At 39.1% G+C, this 24,574-nt stretch overlaps 1 protein-coding gene across 1 annotated transcript; it reads left to right on the top strand.

Moving 5' to 3' along the window:
• Positions 1–3,957: 3,957 nt before the first annotated feature.
• LOC113716004 (uncharacterized) lies at positions 3,958–19,573 on the top strand. Its single transcript, XM_027240305.2, has 4 exons — positions 3,958–4,738; positions 4,853–5,352; positions 17,780–18,368; positions 19,119–19,573. Exons 1-4 carry the CDS (start codon positions 3,958–3,960, stop codon positions 19,571–19,573), a joined length of 2,325 nt encoding a protein of 774 aa, XP_027096106.1.
• Positions 19,574–24,574: the final 5,001 nt, after the last annotated feature.

The raw sequence follows: 24,574 nt of genomic DNA, 5'->3' as shown, positions 1-24,574 counted from the left end.
ACACCCTACTGTTTTCTTTCCTTTCGGCAGGTTTACAATTTCTTAAGTCTTATTTGTCTCTAGGGCATTCATCTCCTCTTTCATAGCTTGTAACTAGTTATTATTTCTAAGTGCCTCTTGTAGTGTTTGTGGAATTGAAGTGGAGTTGATGGTGGTAAGAAAAATTTTATGTTGTGGAGAGAGTCTATGGAAGACACAAAATTTGAGATTGGATGCTTAGTGCATTCTCGTGTTCCTTTTCGAACAGCAATAGGTGGGTCTACATCATTAAATTCACAAAGAGCAGAGCCAAATTGAACACACAAAAGAACAGAATTTTTAGTATCTGATTGTGGTTCAAATTCTTGGATTTGCACAGGTTTAGAAATATGAACTTTCTTTCTTGAGTAGACCTTGAGTGGTGTAGTTGGATTTAACACACAAAGGAACAAAATTTTTGGTATCTGATTGTGGTTCAGATTCTTGGATTTGCACAGGTTCAGAAATATGAACTTTCTTTCTTGAGTAGACCTTGAGTGGTGTAGTTGGATTTAAACCAGTTTTTCTCTTAGCTCCAAGATCAGGTTCAATTTCTTTACTGGAATATTCAACTTCAAATTCAGGTTCAGGTTCACTGCTAGCATGTTCTCCTTTGGAATTTGGTGTATGGTCAGGTTTGAAAGACTTCAAGTTTAGTGTAGGACTTTGAAAATCAAGGAGAAATTCCTTATCTTCCCAAGAACTCTCCCCCTGGAGATGAGGATTGTTACTTTGAGAGTAAGGTTCATTTTCAACAAATGTGACATCCATGGAGGTAAAAAAATTTTTTAAAGATGGATGATAACACTTGTATCGTTTCTTTATGTTTGAGTATCCCACAAAAATACATTTTAAAGCTCTTAGATCAAGTTTCCCTCTTTGGTGTGCATGAACATGTACAAAAGCAACACAACCAAACACTTTTGGTGACAATGTGCAAGAGACATTAAAATCAGGGTAAAAAAATAGAAAGAATAGTAATGAGACTCTGATTATTTAGCACTTTGGAAGGTACTCTATTTATCAAATGTGCAGCAGTTAAAACAGCCTCCCCGCAAAAGGTTTTTGAAACTTTATGTTGAAACAAAATTACTCGAGTCACATTGAGAAAATGTCGATTTTTCCGTTAAGCAATCTTATTTTGTTGGGGTGTATCTACACAAGATGACACATGTATTATACCCTCTTTTTGGAAAAAAAATGTGAGAATTTGATTAAAATAGTCTCTTACATTGTCAGATCTTACTTTTTTAATCAAACTTTCAAATTGTGTACAAATAATTTTATGAAACATTGAAAAAGTACTGGTTACTTCTGATTTTTCTTTTATAAGAAACAACCAAGTAGTTATAGTTAATGAGGAGGGGCTCAAGACTGCTCAAACTTCTAGTGCTCAGGTCATGCAAATACCCAGTGGTCCAATTACAAGAGCGCGTGCTAGGAGAATTCAAGAAATCACTTCAAGCTCTTGTTTGCACGATTCAAGAACGAGTTGGTGATGACTTGAGGACCATTGAAGGATTACATAATGGAGAAACTACTCTATACACTTTCCTTCAAATGGAAGAACCAAGTGAAGACTAGTTCACGGAGCACTAGCTTGCTAATTAGGGTTTTAGTTACCATTATTAGTTGTTTGTTAGCATTAATAATTTCGGTCAATTTTCACTTCACTTTGGCCGAATTCAGAGTCTTAATTTTAGTCAATTAGTTGTTAGATATTTTCACCCTTAATGAAGGGCAAGGTCGTCCATTAGACATTCTAGGGTTTGAGTCTTGTAAAGCTATATATAGCCTAGGTTTTCATTCATTAAAGGGGATTCAGATTTTTATAAAATATTCGTGAGTTTATTCACTCTCTCTTGCCTCAAAAGAATTTCCTTTGAATATTTGAAAATTAATCTCAAGTTGTTCATCGAACTTATCAATCAAGTAGTCTCCTTGATTGTGGCGTTCTTCTATCTATACCTTTGGTTCACTAAATTTGCTAGTCTTGGGTTAAGAAATCTCCTTAGTTCGTGGCTTGTGATTCTAGAAGGGTCAAAGTTCCGCCAATCATCCCAACTTGGTGTTCGTCTAGATCCGTCTCACATCAGTTGGTATCAAGAGCTAGTCGATGACATCAAGTATATCCCGTTGAGGTTCTTTGTTTTTCTCCTTTTCTTTTCTTCGTAAGTTTTCTAGTATTTTCTTCAAATCTGGTCGTGTCAATCCGTGTGACAATTACAAAAAAAAAAAAAAAAAAAAAAAGAAAACAGCCGCATCTTATTTGTTTCCTTGTTGCATCGTTTATTGAATTTTTCTCTTTTGATTCTTGTACTCTTCGTGCGTTATTTTGTTGCGTGAATTTCCTTGGAATCTGCCTCCAAGCTTAGCCGTGGTTGTCTTTGGATAATCTGGTTAGTAAAAAAAAAAAAAATTTTGTGACGGCTAGGGTTTTCACTTGCAATTAGGGTTTCCTTGGGCGCAAGTTTCTTGCCAAATCTGTCCAAACTTTAGTTTATTCCACCAAGTTGTTTTCATTAATTTTCTAAACTGATTTTTTGTGGTTAAACTTGTTTGGGTTGGAATCTTGAAGAGGGACTACAATAATCTAGGGATTCTTGAGTTTCTTGAAACTAATCTTGAAGTCTCAAAATTTTGATACATGTCTTGATAGTTATTGGAGGATTGAAGGAGAACATTGGAGTGACATTAAATTCTTTTACCCAAAAACAGCCGAGAAATTGTGTGTTCGTAGAGTAAAAAAAAAAAAAAAAGAAAGGAAACACACAATCGGCTAGGACAAGGCCGAACAAGAAAGAAAAGAAGGAACTTGATTCTTTATTGCCAAGACCTGATTTGCTACACTTTGTTCCTTGAATTTGATCCGCAAAAACAGAAATTTAAGGCAAAGGAAGGGTTTAAAAATTCTGACCAATTTCTTCTTGAAAATCTTGAGCACCTTGAGCCTTGATCACTTGTATCACCCGTTGAGACTTGTGAGGATCTTGACCATCTTGATTCTTGAAGATTTGCACCTCTCTTCGTATAAAAAGTTTCTTGTACGTCCTTGCATCCATACGGGGCTTCCTTGGCTTAGGAGTAAACCTCTTGGGAATTTCCTGAGCAGGCCGCTTGGGGAATTCTTGAGTGACGTCGCTTGTATCAACTTGTGAAGCCATTGTTTAGAACCAAGCGTCGAAACTGTCCTTGTGTGGAGCAAAGAGGAGAGGGCCGAATTGTTTGTTCTTGAGGAAGAGTAAGGGACGAAAATTTTGGGGGGGCAAGGGTTGGCTTTAAGAAGAGGAAATTCTGAAAAATTTTAGAGGTGAGGAAGCTACCAAATCTGAAAAATTTTTAGGAAGTTCTAGCCGACTTTGAGAGGGATTTAAGAAGAGGGAATTCTGGAATTTTCAGAGGTTAGTTTCGGTTAGAATAGGAAACTGCCAAAAAAAAAAAACTGTTTGGCACTTGGTTAGCAGCCGACTTTAGGAAGGTTAAAGAGAAAGGAAATCTGGTATTTATTTTGGTAACAATTCTGATTTGGCTAGACGACTTTAAGGAAATTTTCCAAATAAGTACAACACCTAACTTGTTTCCAAAAAAATCAATTAGGAAATTAAGTAAAACACTTGGGAAACTCCATCATTGTACTTGGGCATTTTTTTTGTACATCAATTTTCCTTGTTCCATTTCTTACCAAATCCGCCATTGAGTTTTCCTTTCTACTCTTGTCCTTTGATTTGGGAGCTAATTGGTTAAAGTTTGACTGGATTTTTTTTTTTGAGATAATTTCTGATTTCTTCAAAGGAAACGATCGAAAGACTTGAGGAATGAATTGGTGAGTGCATTAGAGGGACATAAACACTTGAGTGAAAACACGAGAGGAGTGCAACACTTAAGAGAGCGAGTGAGGCATTTTCTACTAACAATTTGTCAAGTTTTACAGGTTTCACCATGTCTCAGGAAAATGAACTTACCATTGCTCAGTTATCACTTAAAATGGATGCTATGTGGAAGGAAATGCAGAGGAGATTTGACCAAAGATTGGAAACGATCCATGAGCAGATTGATCAACTAAGTTCATCTAGGGTTTCTTCTAGGAAATCTAGGGAAAAATCCACCCTCGAAGAATCTAGTGACTCCAATGCCGATTCGGACCGTGAGGCATACGGGCAAGGGAGACCGAAGAGAAACACAAGAGCAATTGATGATGCAATCAAAGGGATTAAGATGAAGATTCCTCCTTTCCGAGGCAAATCTGATCCGGATACATACCTTGAATGGGAGAGTCGAGTAGAGCTAGTATTCGATTGTAATGACTACACCGATGCACAAAAATTGAGACTTGCCGTAGTAGAATTCACCGACTATGCCATAGTTTGGTGGGAACAAGTGGCTACAAGCAGGAGAAGGTGTGGTGAACCACCTATAACCACTTGGACTGAGCTCAAGAGACTTATGAAGAAGCGATTTGTACCAAGTCACTACCATAGAGACTTGTACCAAAAACTTCAAACCTTGACGCAAGGTCAACGCTCAGTTGAGGACTACTACAAGGACATGAAAATCTCCATGTTGAGAGCTGATATTCAAGAAGATAGAGAGGCTACAATGGCAAGGTTTCTCAATGGTCCGAGGGCTGAAATAGCCGATCAACTGGAGCTTCAATACTATGTGGAGATAGAAGATATGGTGGAAAAGGCTATCAAGATTGAGCAAAGGCTCAAGAGGAGAGGTACAACCAGAAATTATAACCCTCATCCACAAACATTTACTCGACCATTCTAGTCTAGAAGGGAAGAGAGAGGTTTGAATGCTTGGAACCCTCCAAAGCCGAAGCAAGATCAAGGGTCAAGCTCACGGCCACCTGTTACCAAAACCGACTCCAAGGTTGTTTCAAAGCCAACAATTGAAACTTCAAAACCTAGGAATCGTGACACCAAATATTGGAGGTGTCAAGGAGTTGGACATATTGCAAGCCAATGTCCAAACCCAAGGACCATGCTTGTCCTACCAAATGGAGACATTGTCACTGATGATGAAGAGGAGGATTACAAAGACATGCCTCCCTTGGTTGAAGAGGAAGATGAAATAGAGGAAGTTCCAACTCAAGACAAAGTTGGATTGGTAGCAAGAAGGGCGCTAGCTACTCAACCTAGTAAAGATGAGTTTCAACATGACAACATCTTTTACACTAGGTGCCATGTGACCAACAAGGTATGCAGCTTGGTGATTGACCCCGGAAGTTGCACTAATGTTGCTAGTGCATTGATGGTGGAGAAACTAAACTTGCCATCTAGTGAGCACCCCCGTTCCTACAAGCTTCAGTGGTTAAACAACAGTGGAGAGGTACGTGTTCATAAACAAGTTTTGATTACTTTTCGCATTGGTAGGTATGAAGATGATGTTATGTGTGATGTAGTACCAATGCAAGCTGCACATATACTCTTAGGGCATCCTTGGCAATTTGACAAAAGAGTCACTTTTGATGGTTTCTGACAGGTGCCGAACCTGTGCAATAATAAATACTTGCTCAAATAAAATACAAATTTTGTATATAGCGGTAAGCAGAATCGAATCCACAGGGACTGGGGATAATTTAATTTCTTCTCAAGTTCCAGATATGGGGGGTTTTTGAAAATGAGAGTAACTAAATTACTTGGAATAAATTAAAATAAAAATAAAGTAACTACAACTCAAATAACTAATTATCACAATAACAATAAAAATGGATGAACTCTAGCCAAGAGACAACTTCGGAGATGGTTCACTTAATTCGATCACAGATGCAAGGATTATTCCAGTTACTATCTGATAAATTAGTTATAGTTGTCATACACGCGATAAACAACCAACTCTTCCTCAATTTGTCGATAGCCAAGGTACGACCGTTGACTATTTCTCTAATCAGGAAATAACCCTAGGTACGACCATAGAAGTTCAATTCCCTAATTGCATGAATAATTAGAAGAGCCTAATTCTAACCAATCAACACGCTACGAGGGTCTCTTTAAGTTAGCCTGTCTATCTCCCTGGCACAAACCTAATCATGCCAGTTGCCACCAGTTTAGAATAATTAAACAATTACGGATTTAACTATCCTAATTGGCTTCAGGTTATTGAATTAATCTAGAATCCGGGCCCTGGATAATCGAATGGTAAAACAACCATATGAACATAAAGCAGAAGATAGACAAATACCAGTGAATAATGGAAATAAATAAAAACTAATTCGATCTCACAAATTTAGTAGAACCAAGTCCTCCGTTGTTCTTGATTAGACAAACTTAGCCACGTCTCATGAGAAAATCTTCAAGTAATTTCATTGAGGTCCAGGCCATCAAAAGAGCCAAGAAAGAAACAAAACTAAACTATGTTAAAAGCTGACCTAAAACTCTCCCTTCAGCCTTTCTTATATAGCCAAAAGGATACATGACACAAGGCTTTCCTTTATCCCGTGGTCCCCGCACGAATTGAGAGTCCAATTCCAATTTACAAGCCTTGTACGTTTCTTTCTCATTTTAAAGTCCAAAAGGAATGATGACTCCAAATGCTCTTATCCCGTGGTCCCCGCCGAGATTGAGAGTCAAATAAACTCAAAAGAAAAGCCTGCCGAATTACTCCTTGTTTCCTAATGTTCCTAGGACTCCTTGTACCAGCCTTCTCTTCATCAGCTAAAAAGGGAAGCCGTTTGTTTGATCTCTTGTGGGACACGTTGAGGGAGCTTCGCAGAATACTCCCACTTGTGAAGTAATTTGCTTCAAAAAGTCCCTGCTTTTTGTAGTTTTCTGCTCCATTCCCTGGAATTAAGTCCAGATACCAAATATAAGTGAATATCAACAATTAACACAATATTTGATACGAACAAAAGGGGAAATTAATAATAAAATTGCAAACAAATAATGCCCTATCAATTCCCCCCACACCTGAATCATGCTTGCCCTCAAGCATGAGGATAGCATTTGAATACCAAAATTTTGACAATGACTATCGCTCCAACTACCGTATTGCCAAGATATCCAGAAAAACTTACATCAAGTATCACAGGTCAGGATCAAAGAAAATTACTCCAGTTAGCTTCCCAACCCCCAACTTCTCCAATTTAAAACAAACTAATCTAAGAAAAAGGAATGGTTGTTCATATTTATCAGCAAATGGTCCAACTATTAACCAAAATCTCGACATTAAGATCACAAACCGGCAAGCTGACTTATTCACACACTAACACAATCTTTATTTCACTTTTTTTTACAAGCTGACTGTTGTTTGGTGGCAGGGAATTAGCGGTTAGGCGTGCCCACGCCAAGTGGTCATGCCTGAGAAAAAGGAATTTTCGCTCAGGTTCTGCGAACTCCATAGTAGTTAGACGTGCCCACGCCAGATGGTCACGCCTGACAGAGGAAATTTTCGTTCAGGATCTGCGGACTCTATAGCAGTTAGACGTGCCCACGCCAGGTGGTCACGCCTGAGGGAAAGAAATTCTCGTTCAGGATCTGCGGACTCTATAGCAGTTGAGCGTGCCCACGCCTTAGCCAGAGGTTCCTTTACTAAAAAAAAAAAAAAAAAAAAAATTTAAAACATTTTCCGTTGTACACCTTCAGTTTTGATTCTCACAATTCGGATTTTGAAATTTGAATGTGCAAAAAAAAAAAAAAAAACTATTTTTTTTTCTTTTCCCTTCTTCTTTCTTTCTTTCTTCTTCTTTCTTTTTCTTTTCTTTCTCTCTTCTCCTCTGTTTTGCTCTGTCCGCCGCCCGTGCCCACCGCCATCTCCAACTCCACCGCGCGCCACCCTCTTCCTCGACCAGACCGCGTGCCGCCGTTCCTCCTTGGCCACGACCACCACCACCTCGCGAGCACCAGCCGCGCGCCGTGCACACCACCAACTCCCTCCACTCGCGCGCTGCCATCAGCCCTTCCGCCCTCCACCTTCGCACGGTACCACCATCTCCCTCTCCAGCCAGCTCATCACCAGCTCCAGCCGCGCCTCATCCCACGGTCTACCGCCAGCTCGCGGCCGAGGCTTGCCGCGCCTCTCCCCGCCACAGCTCTTCTCCAGCTTTGACCACCACGCACAGCAGCTCCACTCACGCCGCGCACCCCCAAGCTCCACTCACGCACGCCAACAGCCCCGCCTCTCACGCACAGCTTGTCCAGCCACGCCATCACCACCTGTCAAAATTGACAGGTGGAGGTATTGTAATTTCTTCCCCGATTAACATAGATTTCTGGAATTTGTGTTTGGATTTCTGGTTGGATAGAAGAAGGTGTTGTTTTGGGCAATTTCTAGGGTAAAATTTTGGACGGAATTGGGTTTAATTGCTGCCATACGTGGGGATATTTTACTGATATTTATTGAGTTGCTGCTATTTGATTTAAATCCTCCATGTGTGTACACCAGTGGTACTGGTTGCATTGTTACTTACAGTTTCTTGATCCTTAGTGCTTAAATTATTTTTCGAATCCTGAACGGTGGTTGCTGGAATTGCCAATTTCTGTGATCAATTGCTAATTTTAGCAGGTTGAATTGGGTATTTAACTGTCCAATTGGAGACAGTTGTTACGGTTTTGGGTCCATTTGTGTTTAAATTGTATAATTTGTGTCGAGTTGTGGGTAATTTGCTGTGGCTGTTGGTTAAATTAAGAGGTGCCTGTTACGCTTAAATTTGCTTATTGAAGTTAGTTGCCTCTGATTGCCTTGTTTAGGAGCATTTTATCATTTTGGTTTCCTTTACTAAGCTATTTGGAGCACTTGTTGCATGATTGGACTGCCTTGATTCTGAATTTGACTACATTTGGACCACAGGGGCTCATTGATTGCATTTGTTATTAGTGTTGAGGTATTCGTATAACCTGTGGGTGATTGAATTGTGCCTATTGTTCATGGGGTTGGTTTTAAACAAAAAAAAAAATTTGTTATTACTTTGAAATTCCTGTTTCCATTATCTGTTGGCAATTGTAGTCCCTTGTGATTAGAGTGACATCTAGAGATCATGGTAAGGCTAAGATCCGCTTCTAGGTTTAAAATACCTAGACACTCGCAGCCTCCTCCTACCCCAGGGGCTAACGACTGGGTCCAACTCCGAATGCAAGTTGCATAACATGGTGCAGAATTTGGTAGCACTCCGCCCGACCCACTCCTGTTTTGACAATTTCAGGGAAGTACCGTTACCCTTCTCCTTCCTTTTGCTGTTAGTTTATCACATTGAGGGCAATGTGTGAATTAGGTGTGGGGGGATCAGTTTGGGGTGCGAGTATTTTTGTTTTTAGTTTCTAAAGGTCGTTCCTTTATTTTTAGTTTGATATTTATCTCCCTTTTCGTTTATTTTCTTTTCTTTTTCTAGTGGTCAGTTCTTTTATGACTACCAAGTTTTGATGCTGGATTGTTGCCTCTAATTATGCTATTGCCAAGTTTTATTAAAAAGGTATCAAGTTGATGTGGTTGAGTTCAGGAGTATCTCTTTGGTGAATATCAATAATTGCTTAACTTTTCCTATTTTTGGTTAACTTTTCTAAGCATGGGGAATGATTGTTGGCATTTTTCATGTGAATTGGTCCATTTATTAATTTTAGTTCTCCATGTTTGGAAATTTGAGGCTGGCTGCTGTTATTTTTTGTGCTGTTTTAGTTATTGTGCTATATGGTTCTAAATAAGAGCTGACTGTACTCCGCTAGTGATTACTATTGAGTAACCGGGGATCTACACCTAAAGTGTCGATTCTCGCGTCAAAAGGTAGTAGTTACTATGAGTGCGTGGTCCCGTAACGATTGGAGTTGAGTAACCGGGCTCCTCCATCTGTGAAATGTTGGAGTTCGCGTCAAAAGGCTCTAATGGCTATAGATTAAGTCTTTTGTTATTCAAAAAAAAAAACAAAAAAATAAAAAACAAGAAAATAAAAAAACAAAAAAAAACAAAAAGGAAAAAAAAGTGAAATAAAGATTGTGTTAGTGTGTGAATAAGTCAGCTTGCCGGTTTGTGATCTTAATGTCGAGATTTTGGTTAATAGTTGGACCATTTGCTGATAAATGTGAACAACCATTCCTTTTTCTTAGATTAGTTTGTTTTAAATTGGAGAAGTTGGGGGTTGGGAAGCTAACTGGAGTAATTTTCTTTGATCCTGACCTGTGATACTTGATGTAAGTTTTTCTGGATATCTTGGCAATACGGTAGTTGGAGCGATAGTCATTGTCAAAATTTTGGTATTCAAATGCTATCCTCATGCTTGAGGGCAAGCATGATTCAGGTGTGGGGGGAATTGATAGGGCATTATTTGTTTGCAATTTTATTATTAATTTCCCCTTTTGTTCGTATCAAATATTGTGTTAATTGTTGATATTCACTTATATTTGGTATCTGGACTTAATTCCAGGGAATGGAGCAGAAAACTACAAAAAGCAGGGACTTTTTGAAGCAAATTACTTCACAAGTGGGAGTATTCTGCGAAGCTCCCTCAACGTGTCCCACAAGAGATCAAACAAACGGCTTCCCTTTTTAGCTGATGAAGAGAAGGCTGGTACAAGGAGTCCTAGGAACATTAGGAAACAAGGAGTAATTCGGCAGGCTTTTCTTTTGAGTTTATTTGACTCTCAATCTCGGCGGGGACCACGGGATAAGAGCATTTGGAGTCATCATTCCTTTTGGACTTTAAAATGAGAAAGAAACGTACAAGGCTTGTAAATTGGAATTGGACTCTCAATTCGTGCGGGGACCACGGGATAAAGGAAAGCCTTGTGTCATGTATCCTTTTGGCTATATAAGAAAGGCTGAAGGGAGAGTTTTAGGTCAGCTTTTAACATAGTTTAGTTTTGTTTCTTTCTTGGCTCTTTTGATGGCCTGGACCTCAATGAAATTACTTGAAGATTTTCTCATGAGACGTGGCTAAGTTTGTCTAATCAAGAACAACGGAGGACTTGGTTCTACTAAATTTGTGAGATCGAATTAGTTTTTATTTATTTCCATTATTCACTGGTATTTGTCTATCTTCTGCTTTATGTTCATATGGTTGTTTTACTATTCGATTATCCAGGGCCCGGATTCTAGATTAATTCAATAACCTGAAGCCAATTAGGATAGTTAAATCCGTAATTGTTTAATTATTCTAAACTGGTGGCAACTGGCATGATTAGGTTTGTGCCAGGGAGATAGACAGGCTAACTTAAAGAGACCCTCGTAGCGTGTTGATTGGTTAGAATTAGGCTCTTCTAATTATTCATGCAATTAGGGAATTGAACTTCTATGGTCGTACCTAGGGTTATTTCCTGATTAGAGAAATAGTCAACGGTCGTACCTTGGCTATCGACAAATTGAGGAAGAGTTGGTTGTTTATCGCGTGTATGACAACTATAACTAATTTATCAGATAGTAACTGGAATAATCCTTGCATCTGTGATCGAATTAAGTGAACCATCTCCGAAGTTGTCTCTTGGCTAGAGTTCATCCATTTTTATTGTTATTGTGATAATTAGTTATTTGAGTTGTAGTTACTTTATTTTTATTTTAATTTATTCCAAGTAATTTAGTTACTCTCATTTTCAAAAACCCCCCATATCTGGAACTTGAGAAGAAATTAAATTATCCCCAGTCCCTGTGGATTCGACTCTGCTTACCGCTATATACAGAATTTGTATTTTATTTGAGCAGGTATTTATTATTGCACAGGTTCGGCACCTGTCAATTTTTGGCGCCGTTGCCGGGGACTGGTGCCAAATTAATTTGTTTATTTTTTGAGTTCATCTTGTTTTTATTTTTATTTCTTTATTTTTCTCTTATTTTTTTTATTATATAGTTCATGACTTCTAACACTCCATATTTTGGTGATAGACTGGATTTTGTTTCCGAGGAAGGCGATGAGACTAGTTTTTTTGCTAAATTTGCATATAAAGAGGCAGTAAACTCTATTAGAGAAAGAATGGCTGCTGCAACCTGTAAAATTTGTTTTTCCAGGGATCATTCAACCAGTATGTGCCCCGAATATCAAGATAATCTGAGTGTCCCACTCAATAATTATGGAGATTTTTCACCCTGATCTCAAACGTGGTATAACTCTAATCCAAACGGGTATGATCAAGGATGGTGGGATAACTCCAGTTATGATTATACAACAGGGCCAATGAATTTTCAGCAGCCAATGAATTTTCAGCAGTATGAGTCTCAAGAACCATCATCCGTGTCAGGTATGTCTCTTGAAGAGATGATAGAATTACTAGCTGCTAATGTATCTCGAATTCAGCAGGAGACACAAAGGATGAGTGAAGAGATGAAAGAAGCAAGGCGTGAATGGGCATTTGAAACGAGCAAATTGATTTCTCCAGTTTATGAAGAATTGCCCTCACCGGCTATTATCGACCATGAGGAAGATGAGAGTGCAATTATTCTGACAAATGACATGGTACTGCAAGAGTCTCAAGAAGAAGAATCTAAAGATGCAGTTGAAAAGAAAGATGAAGAGCAAGAATTAAGACCCCAACATCAAATGGTTCAAGTGAATGAATCCAGTGAACAATCTCCAAATGAGGTGACATCTCCTCCACTCCTTGATCAATATTTTCCTGACTCTCATTCTTTAATTCCTGTTAGTGAGATTGATTTTATTATACCAGACGATTTTGAATTTCATGCCAGGAATAAGTTAAGAGTCATGATGGCAAAATATTTCGAACCAATAAGTGCTCGTGATGGAGGAGTGGGTGAAGATTTAAGATCATCACTTGTTTGTTTGGCGCCATCTACTAATCCATGGAAGACCGTAGCTCGGGTGGTCAAGAATTACTCCATTTACGAGGGCTATCAGGATTACATAGAAGATGAAGCACTGAAGCGAGCTACACGATTTTATCCTCCATGAATAAACAGGACAATGTCTAGCCGAAGACATTAAAGAAAGGCGCTGCTTGGGAGGCAACCCAAGGCCTTTATTTTAGTTTTCTTATGTTTTTGGAGTTTTTGTTAAGTGTTAGTTGCATTTAGTGATTTGTTGGTTTTGTGGCAGGAAATTGGCAGTTAAGCGTGCCCACGCCAGGTGGTCACGCCTGAGGGGAAGAAATTTTGTGCAGGTTCTGCGGACTCTATAGCAGTTAGACGTGCCCACGCCAGGTGGTCACGCCTAAGTGAAAGAAAATTTCGTTCAGGTTCTGCGGACTATATAGCAGTTAGGCGTGCCCACGCCTAAGCCAGGGGTTCCTTGAGTTCACAAAAAAAAAAAAAAAAATTTTTCAAAGGACCCGCAGCCCGACTCTTTCTTTCTTTCTGTCTTTTTTCTCCTTCTTTCTTCTTCCTTTTCTTTCTTTTTCTCCTACTTTTTCCTGCTGTCAGCCGCAGCATCTCGCCTCAGGTCCGCCGCCTGCGCTCCACGCCATTTCGCGTGCAAGCTCCGCCACCAACTCTCGCACGTCCTCTCCCTCCTCTGCGCCCAAGCTCAGCTCCAGCTCTCCAGTAGCCCAGCTTGTGGAGCACAGCAGACCGAGCGCGCAGCTCCACCCGTTGCGCGCAATCTTCAAGCCCGCCGCACGCAGCAGGCGGCCAGAGCACCAGCGACCAGCAGCCCAGGCGCGCGCTCAACCAGGGGCGCAGCAGTGTGCTTTTCGTCTCCGCGCAGTCAAGCCCAGGCGCGGGAGACCCATCGGCGAGCGACCCCAAGGCGCCTGCCCAAGCGCGTGCGGCGCACGCGCGACGCCTTCCTTCACTCCAATGCCCACCCCTGCTCTCTTCACTGTCATCCACTGCCTACTCCAAACCTCCGGTGAATTCTTTCTTTATTTTTCCGTCAATAAGTAGCTGAGGCCAGATTACTAGTTCTTTATTAGCTGATGCCAGATTTTAATTTCTTAGCTGAGGCCAGATTTTTGATTTGCTAGTTGAGGACAGAAAATTTGTGCTTGTTTGGGTGCTGTGGCATATCTGTGGATTGATTGTTGATTATTTGGTTAACGTTGTGCCCAACCAGTGATATTTGGGGAAAGTTTTAACTCTAGTTGTCTGTTTAATTAATTCTTTGGGGGTGTGTTCATCGGCCGTTTCTGCACTTGTCTGTGATTGGAAGCTGTATTTAGTTGTCATTTGCTTTGTTGGCTGTTTGTTGACCTCTTTGGAATCCCATTTCCTTGCCTCCACCTTGCCCTCTGATTTCCAATGACTAAACCAAAAAAAATAAGGGCAAGAGCAAATGGACACTCGAATGGATCGGATGGAGCGTCAAATGGGTGGGATGGCCCAGAATTTAGCACAGTATCCCCATCACGTGGGTTTCCGCCCGCCTTTCCCTCTCCAGCCGTAATTCAGTTCTGCCCTCCTCCGTTTTAAGGGAAGTTTCGTTGCCCCAATATCTCTGTTTTGCTCTTTCTTTGCTTACATTGAGGGCAATGCAAGATTTAGGTGTGGGGGGGTAGTATATTGGCTTTTTATTGAAAAAAGTGCAAGTGTAGGCATTTTTGTTGGAATTTTTTGTTTGACTTTGTCGAATTTTGTCCAATTTTTGCCTATCTTTGTGCTTATTTGTGATTATTCCTGATAAACGATGGTTAGATGTTTCAAATTTTTCTATTGCTAAGACTTTACACTTTAAGGTGTTGAGTATGACATGGTTGATTTTAAGGGTATCTCTTGGGTGAATATTTGAGATTTTGTGACTTTTGCACTTTTTGGTTAACTTTTCTAAGTGTTGTAAATATTTGTCTAGCATTTTTTGTGCAAATTGGTTCAGCTATTAATCTTAGTTCTCCATGTTTAAGAAATGAAGCGGGTTTGTGTGGTATTTAATTTTATTTTTGGTGCTTATTTATGAATAGTATTAGGCTATACTCCGCTAGTATCGTTGCCTAGTAACCGGGAGTCTTCACCACAAATGTCGACTTTCGCGTCAAAAAGCGACGATAGCTATGAGTATGTGGTTTTTAAGCGATGATGGCTGAGTAACCGGGCTCCTTCATATGGCCAATGTCGGAGTTCGCGTCAAAATGCTTGAATGGCTAAAAACTAAGCGTTCCCCCTAAAAAAAAAAAAAAAAATCATCATCATTCATGTGTGGGGATATTCTAGAAAAAAATATATGTGCTAATAGTGAAAAATATGGAAGTGTTTGAATAAATTGTTAACCCGTTGATCCCTGAATTTTAATGTTGAGATTTTGCTTAATAGTTGAACCATTTGCTTATGGATGCTAGTTGAATATTCTATATTCTTAAATTAGTTAGTCATAAATTGAAAGAGTCCTTGATCTTGAAAGACAATTGGAGAGATATTTCTTGGAATTTAATCACTAGTACTTGACATATGTTTTAATTGTATCTTAGCAATAGAAGATTTGAGCAATAGCCATTATTTGAATTTGATTATTTGATTTGTTGTTCTCATACTTGAGGACAAGCATGATCTAGGTGTAGGGGTAATTGATAGAGTGCAATTTAGTCGGTTTTCTCACGTGCTTTTCCTATTTATTTGGACTAAATACTGCACTAATCGGTGGATTTTACTATGATTTTGTGTTCTATGCGAATTGCAGCATTTAGGGGCAAAAGGAGCTGGAAAATTAACTTTTGAAGCTTTCCTGTCAGTTAGACGTGGGCACGCCTAAGTATGATGTCCAAAGCCGGATTTGCGGGATTGTTGGCCACGTGCAAACTTCCAAATATTTGGAGATTCCTTCGCGGGTGACAATTCTGGAACAATGCTGACTTAGCCAATTTGCACGTGAAGAGTCATTTGGCAACAAGACTTCAATTGGGATTTCAATTGATTGGGTTCCTTCTTTGACTAAACGTGCTGGCCCACAAAAGCAGGAAGACTACTGGGTCTCTTTTGGAGACAGCCGCACGAGGACTCTATAAATACAATCCCTTCGCTGGCTTCAGGGGGGCTCTCGCTCTCTCTCTCTCGGCAGAAACGAGTTTTAGTTTAGGCTTTTAGCATAGTTTTAGTTTTTCTTTTCTTAGTTCTTTTGCATGGTTGTTCTCCATTAATGGAGGACTAACCTCTCAATTCTAGTCAAGGGGACAACTGAAGACTTGGTTCAACAATTACTGTGAGATCGAATTTATTTTAATTGTTTCCTCCATTTATTGGTATTCATATGTTTCCTGCTTTTAATTGTTATAGCTCTTGTGTATGATTGATTAGTGCGCAATAATTAATTATTCATATAGGCTATTTTGCTAAATAGAGGTAATTGAATCCGTAATTGTTCGTTGCCTCTATCCCAGTAGCAACTGGTATAATTGGGTTTATGTCAGGGGAATATACGATCTAGCTTAAATAAACCCTCGTAGCGTGTTTATTGGTCAGGATTGGGCCTTTCTAATTATTAATGCAATTTGGAAATTAAATCTTACGGTCGTACCTAGGGTTGTTTTTGGGTTAGAGAAATAACTAACGGTCGTACCTTAGCTATCGATAAATTAAGGAAGGGTTGGTTGTTTAGCGCGTGCGAGACAACTAGAACCAATCTATTAGTAAATGTTGGAATTACCTCTGAATCAATGATCAGTTGCATGAACCATTTCTGAAGTATACCCTTGGCTAGAGTTTCTCTAAATATTTCTTTTAATTAATTATTTTCTGCATTTAATTTATTTAGTTAGCATTTAATCCAAAACCCCCTATACCTTGGACTCTAGAAGAAACAAATTATCCCCAATCCCTGTGGATTCGACCCTACTCACCGCTATATACAAAATCTGTATTTTTCTCGAGTAGGTATTTATTATTGCACAGGTTCGGCACCTGTCAATTTTACCCTTCCTTAATTTATCGATAGCTAAGGTACGACCGTTAACTATTTTCCTAACCCAAAAACAACCCTAGGTACGACCGTAGGATTTAATTTCCGGTTTGCATTAATAATTAGAAAGGCCCAATCCTAATTAACAAACACGCTACGAGAGTTTATTTAAGCTAGATCGTAAAAAGACATAAACCCAATTACGCCAGTTGCTACTGGGATAGAGGCAACGAACAATTACGGATTCAATTACCTCTATTTAGCAAAATAGCCTATATGAATAATTAATTATTGCGCACTAATCAATCATACACAAGAGCTATAACAATTAAAAGCAGGAAACATATGAATACCAATAAATGGAGGAAACAATTAAAATAAATTCGATCTCACAGTAATTGTTGAACCAAGTCTTCAGTTGTCCCCTTGACTAGAATTGAGAGGTTAGTCCTCCATTAATGGAGAACAACCATGCAAAAGAACTAAGAAAAGAAAAACTAAAACTATGCTAAAAGCCTAAACTAAAACTCGTTTCTGCCGAGAGAGAGAGAGCGAGAGCCCCCCTGAAGCCAGCGAAGGGATTGTATTTATAGAGTCCTCGTGCGGCTGTCTCCAAAAGAGACCCAGTAGTCTTCCTGCTTTTGTGGGCCAGCACGTTTAGTCAAAGAAGGAACCCAATCAATTGAAATCCCAATTGAAGTCTTGTTGCCAAATGACTCTTCACGTGCAAATTGGCTAAGTCAGCATTGTTCCAGAATTGTCACCCGCGAAGGAATCTCCAAATATTTGGAAGTTTGCACGTGGCCAACAATCCCGCAAATCCGGCTTTGGACATCATACTTAGGCGTGCCCACGTCTAACTGACAGGAAAGCTTCAAAAGTTAATTTTCCAGCTCCTTTTGCCCCTAAATGCTGCAATTCGCATAGAACACAAAATCATAGTAAAATCCACCGATTAGTGCAGTATTTAGTCCAAATAAATAGGAAAAGCACGTGAGAAGACCGACTAAATTGCACTCTATCAGTTTCTTGAACAAATACTCTTTTAAGCATAATTGTAAAAAGATTACACTTGCACCTCTTACACCTCAACAAGTACATGAGGATCAAGTTAGTCTACAAAAAGAGTATGACTTGCATGCTACCACCAAGAAGGACAACGCCAAAGCTAAAAAATTAGTGTTGGCCGACCCTTCTTCAAGCAAGTTGGATCACTCTCATTCGGTCTTCGAGCCCACACAGGAGAGAAAACTCAGCATGCTTGCCAAGGTGAAAGATGTGAGAAAGGCCTTGCATTCTAATCAAGTTTTATTTATTTTATTTGGCAAGGAATCCTTACTCACTAATGCTCTTGATGCTTCTTTGCCTAGTGTTATTACTAACCTCATACAGGAGTATCAAGACGTCTTTCCTGAGGATATACCTAATGGTTTGCCTCCATTAAGGGGAATTGAACATCAAATTGATTTCATTCCTGGCTCTTCCCTTCCAAACAAGGCACCATATAGGACCAATTCTGAGGAAACCAAGGAGCAACAACGACAAGTGGAGGAGTTGCTTAGTAAAGGTTGGATTCAAGAGAGTCTAAACCCTTGTGCTGTACCAGTTCTACTTGTTTCGAAGAAAGATGGAGGATGGAGAATGTGCACTGATTGTAGGGCGATTAATGCCATAACGGTAAAGTACCGCCATCCCATACCTCGTTTGGATGACATGCTTGATGAATTACATGGTGCTATCATTTTTACTAAGATTGATTTGAAAAGTGGTTACCATCAAATTCGCATGAAAGAAGGAGATGAATGGAAAACTACATTTAAAACAAAACATGAACTTTTTGAGTGGTTGGTCATGCATTTTGGGCTAACCAATGCACCAAGTACTTTTATGAGACTCATGAATCATGTTTTACGCTCTTTCATTGGTAAATTTGTGGTCGTTTACTTTGATGACATTTTGATCTATAGTAAGACTCTAGATGAGCATGATGTGCATTTACAAATGGTCCTCGATGCACTTCGCAAGGCAAGCCTCTACGCTAACCTTAAGAAGTGTACCTTTTGCACAAATCAATTGGTTTTCCTAGGATATGTTGTTAGTGAGCAGGGAATTCATGTTGATCAAGAAAAGATGAAAGCTATTAGTGAATGGCCAACGCCTACCAATGTAAGTGAGGTGAGAAGTTTCCATGGCTTGGCAAGATTCTATAGGCGTTTTGTCAAGGATTTTAGCACAATTGCTGCCCCACTTACGTCAATTGTCAAGAAAGATGTGCAATTTCATTGGGGAGAGGAACAAGCTAAGTTTTTCCAATTACTTAAACACAAGCTCACACATGCACCTGTTCTTAGTTTACCTAATTTTGACAAAGTTTTTGAAGTAGAGTGTGATGCTTCTGGTATAGGTATTGGAGCTGTTTTACTCCAAGAGGGTCGCCCAGTTGCCTACTTTAGCGAGAAGTTAAATGGAGCTGCTCTAAACTACTCAACCTATGATAAGGAACTCATGGCCTTAGTGCGAGCCCTACAAACATGGCAACATTACCTTCGCCCTCGTGAGTTTGTCTTGAACACCGATCATGAGTCGCTCAAGCATATCAAGTCCCAAGACAAGTTGAGTAAGCGACATGCAAGATGGATTACCTTCATTGACAGTTTTACCTTTGTGATCAAATACAAGACAGGTAAGACGAATGTAGTGGCTGATGCACTCTCACGAAGGTATGCACTTATCACTACATTAGATGCTAAATTGCTTGGTTTTGAATTTCTTAAAGATCTTTATGCAGCTGACTCAGATTTTGGTGAGATTTTTGTCTACTTGCCACGACACTCTCGTGAGCACTATTTCATCTCTTAGGGGTTCTTATACTACAAGGACAAGTTTTGCATTCCAAAGAGTTCCATGCGCACACTCCTAGTGAGAGAAGCTCATGGAGGAGGACTAATGGGACACTTTGGCATTGCCAAGACTTTAATGATTCTCCAAGAGCATTTCTTCTGGCCACGCATGAGGAGTGACGTAGAACGGCACATTGAAAGGTGTGTGACCTGTCATCAAGCCAAATCAAAGGTACACCCTTATGGTCTCTATACACCTTTGCCAATTCCACATGAACCATGGGTTGATTTGTCAATGGATTTTGTGTTTGGACCACCTAGGACTAGAAAATGACATGATTCAATCTATGTGGTAGTTGACCGCTTCTCCAAAATGGCCCATTTTATTCCTTGTCTTAAAACAGATGATGCTAAGCATGTTGCAGATTTATTCTTTCGTGAGATAGTTAGATTACATGGCATGCCACGCACTATTGTTTCTGATAGGGATGCCAAATTCCTTAGCTATTTTTGGAAAATTTTGTGGTGTAAACTAGGTACTAAATTGCTATTTTCTACTTCTAGCCACCCACAAACTGATGGTCAAACCGAAGTGGTTAATAGGACTTTATCTACCCTGTTGCGCGCAATTATAAAAAAGAACATTAAATCTTGGGAAAATTGCTTACCACATGTGGAATTTGCATACAATCGCACTGTTCATTCTGCTACACATTATTCGCCGTTTGAAATTGTGTATGGTTTTAACCCTCTCACACCTTTGGATTTAACTCCTTTACCTGTTCATGAGAGAGTTAACTTGGATGGTAAGAACAAAACTGCATATGTACGTGAGTTACACACTAAGGTGTGAGCCAACATCGAGAAGCGTACACTTCAATACATCCAAAGTGCCAACAAGGGGCGCCGCAAGATGGTCTTTGAGCCTGACGATTGGGTATGGATACACATGCGCAAAGAGAGGTTCCCAGTCAAAAAGCGTAGTAAGCTACTTCCACGGGGAGATGGTCCATTCCAAGTCCTGGAGCGTATAAATGACAATGCCTACAAACTTGAACTTTCAGGTGAGTATGGGGTACATGCTACTTTTAATGTATCTGACTTGAGTCCTTTTCATGTAGACGATGAGTTTGATTTGAGGACAAATCACCTTCAAGAGGAGGGGACTAATGAGGAGAGGCTCAAGGCTGCTCAAACTTCTAGTGCTCAGGTCATGCAAATACCCAGTGGTCCAATTACAAGAGCGCGTGCTAGGAGAATTCAAGAATCACTTCAAACTCTTGTTTGCACGATTCAAGAATGAGTTGGTGATGACTTGAGGACCATTGAAGGATTACATAATGGAGAAACTACTCTATATACTTTCCTTCAAATGGAAGAACCAAGTGAAGACTAGTTCACGGAGCATTAGCTTGCTAATTAGGGTTTTAGTTACCATTATTAGTTGTTTGTTAGCATTAATAATTTCGGTCAATTTTCACTTCACTTTGGCCGAATTCAGAGTCTTAATTTTAGTCAATTAGTTGTTAGATATTTTCACCCTTAATGAAGGGCAAGGTCGTCCATTGGACATTCTAGGGTTTGAGTCTTGTAAGGCTATATATAGCCTAGGTTTTCATTCATTAAAGGGGATTCAGATTTTTATAAAATATTCGTGAGTTTATTCACTCTCTCTTGCCTCAAGAGAATTTCCTTTGAATACTTGAGAATTAATCTCAAATTGTTCATCGAACTTATCAATCAAGTAATCTCCTTGATTGTGGCGTTCTTCTATCTATACTTTTGGTTCACTAAATTTCCTAGTCTTGGGTTAAGGAATCTCCTTAGTTCGTGGCTTGTGATTCTAGAAGGGTCAAAGTTCCGCCAATCATCTCAACTTGGTGTTCGTCTAGATCCGTCTCACATCAATAGTACAATCATCAATGAATGTGACAAACCATTTTACTCCAGAAATACTAGAAACTCTACAAGGCCCCTAAATATCAGTATGTATCAAAGAGAAAGGTCTAGTAGATCTTGTATTACTCAATGGAAATGATAGTCTATGATGTTTCGCAATTTCACATGTATCACCATGAAAACTACTAACATCTTCATTCTTAAAAAGTGAAGGAAACATGCTTTTAAGTAAAATAAAAGATGGATGACCAAGACGGAAATAATGAAGCCAAATTTCAGATTTATTATTTGAGAAGCAAGTGAGGGATAACTGATTATTGTTCTTCTTGTTGCCACTCATTTCTTTAAGGTAATAAAACCCATCATTCACCTTAGCAAACCCAATTGTCCTCCCTGTAACCAAATCCTAAAAAACACAGTGAGTAGAATAGAAAGTTACTTTACAATTCAGATCTTTGGTAATTTGATGGATAGATATGAGATTGGAGGACAATTTTGGAACATGCAACACATTATTTAGGGACAAAGAATTTGATAGATTTACTGTCACTTGGCCTGCAACAGTTATAAGAGATCCATCCGCAATAGTAATTTTTCTATTTTCAGGACATGGGTTGTATGTTCTAAATTTGATTGGGCTGTGAGTCATATGGTCAGTAGCTCCTGAGTCGATGACCCAAGAGCCTAGAGAAGACATGCTTGAGGCACTTAAAGCATAAGAGTTAAGGTACTTACCTGATTGAGCCAATGAACACGTACTAGAGGACTTTTCAAGGAAATTTAGGAGGTTTTTTAGCTTTTCAATTTCTTCTTTCTTGAATTCTCTTATACCAGCCTGGTTGGATATTTCTTGGGTTTGGTCATCTCTATCAGTTAAGTGGGTTTTTCCTCCTTTGAATCCTCCTTTACGACTATGGACTTGTTTCTTCCCTGGGAGTTTGAAGCAATCATCTCGTGTATGGCGTAATTTTTTGCAGTCTATGCACCAAATTGTGTCTTTATTTGACTCTGTACACCCATTACCTATCTTTGCTTCCTTATTGTTTTGACTTTGTAGAAATCATTGCCGAGCCTTCTAATGTTTTAGGCTCCAACATGACTTCTAGCCTATTTTCTTCAGCTCAGATCAATGATACCGTCTCATTCAGAGATGATAATCTTTCCTTCCCCAATATTTAGACTCTGACCTGATCAAATTTCACATTCAGACCTGTAAGAAAGTCAAAAACCCTATCCTTTTCGATAAAGTTTTTCAAGGTGGCTGCATCTTCACTACACAACATCTGAACACACCGATATTGGTTCAGTTCCTGCCATAGATTTTACAGAAGATTGGCATATTGAGTGATAGAAAGGTTGCCTTGTTTAGTGGTTGAGATCTTTGTTTTGATCTCATAGATTAGGGCAGCATCTCCTACCTTTGAATAGGTCTGTCAAACAGTAATCCATATATCTTTAGCTGTTGGTAGGACCATAGAATCTTCTTCATCCCAAGCAGTGAATTTAGGATCTCCCTTTTTTGGTCCAGTTCCAAGCAAGTGGCGGATTTTGCCCTTTTCTTTGAGAAATGTTTGAACAAATTGTGACCACTTCAAATAGTTTTTTCCCTTGAGCCTATAGGCTACCTGGATACTTTGCAAATCCCATGTTTGTGGAATATTTGAGGTCTCTTCTTATTTGGTATTGGAGTTGATTTCTGATGGTTCAGTTTCAGACATGTTGGAGGTTTCAAAGAAAAATTGGCAATGAAGGCCTAATGAAAAAATTAGCAATAAAGGCTGGAAATTGCACTTGGCAATAAAGACTTGAAAAGAAAAAAGCAATCAGTAATGAAGGTTGACAAGAAGAGGTCCCAAGAGCAAAAGCTTTGATACCATGAACGAAAAAGAGAACTGAATTGTTCTGTTATCAATTTTGTTCGAGGCTCTGCACAACATTTATACAAATGGAACATTAAATCTGTATCTCCTAAAAATTAGGAGCTAATTTATTCTATCCTAAAATACATTAGGAGAAAATTATTTTATCCTAAAATAGAGTAGAAATCATAGGATATATATAGAATTTATAGCTATAAAAAAAAGATATTCTAACATTTCAACAAATTCTTCTTTCTCTTTAACAACCCTTAAAGTTAATTTTTCTTCAAGAAAATCTGTATTAACTCCCCCCGTAGCTAAGAACCTTCTAGCAAGGATAATAGGTATAGAAATATCTTCTTCTATATCAAGAACAATAAAGTCAATAGGAAAATAAAGTTGACCAACTTTAACCAATAGATCTTCTACAATACCCATTGGATAATGCACTGAATGATCAGCCAATTGCAGAATCACTTGAGTAGGTACTAGGTTGGCAAACTTCAATTTCCTAAAAAATGATAAAGGCATCAAATTAACACTAGATCCAAGGTCACATAAATACTTCTCAGCAAGAATATGCTCAAATTGATAGGGTACAATAAAACTCCCTAGATCTTTCATCTTAATTGGAAAACGATTTTGAAACACAACACTGCATTTATCAGTCAAAGACACCTCTGCAAAAGTCCTTTAATTTCTTTTTATTAGACACTATCTTCTTTAAAAACTTTGCATAAGTAGGGATATTTGTAACTTCCCAAGCATATCCATGAACTTCTAATACATCTCATCAATTGCCTTCTTCTTAAACCTTTGTGAGAAGAGGATAGGTGGCACATCAGCTTTAACTTCAAGCAATTTTATATGTTGATCATCTTCACCCTCTTTGCCCAAGCCATCATGCTCATCCTCAAAATTTTCACTTCTATCACCCACTTTAACCTTATTTTTCTTCTCAAGTACTGGCTTTATTTTAACTCCTGGATCATCCAACACTTTTCCTGAGCATATGGTTATTGCCATTGTAGCCTCCTTTGAGTTCACTTCAGTAGTATAGGTATGTTTGCCCCTTTCAGTTAGCATTTTAGCCAATTGGCTACTTGTCTCTCCAAACTTTGAATAGAAACTTGTTGAGATTGAGCTATTTGCTCCAATTTCTACATATATTGTAACATCATGTTTTTAACACTCAACTTCTTTTCTTAAGCAAGCGAAGGCAGATATTGGGATCCCTGCGGCTGACCTGGGAACCCAGGTGG

Source organism: Coffea arabica, chromosome 11c, assembly GCF_036785885.1.
Source record: "Coffea arabica cultivar ET-39 chromosome 11c, Coffea Arabica ET-39 HiFi, whole genome shotgun sequence".
In the NCBI taxonomy this organism is placed as follows: Eukaryota; Viridiplantae; Streptophyta; class Magnoliopsida; order Gentianales; family Rubiaceae; genus Coffea; species Coffea arabica.
Note: the sequence above shows the minus strand (reverse complement) of the source record. Positions and strands in the feature narration are given on the sequence as shown.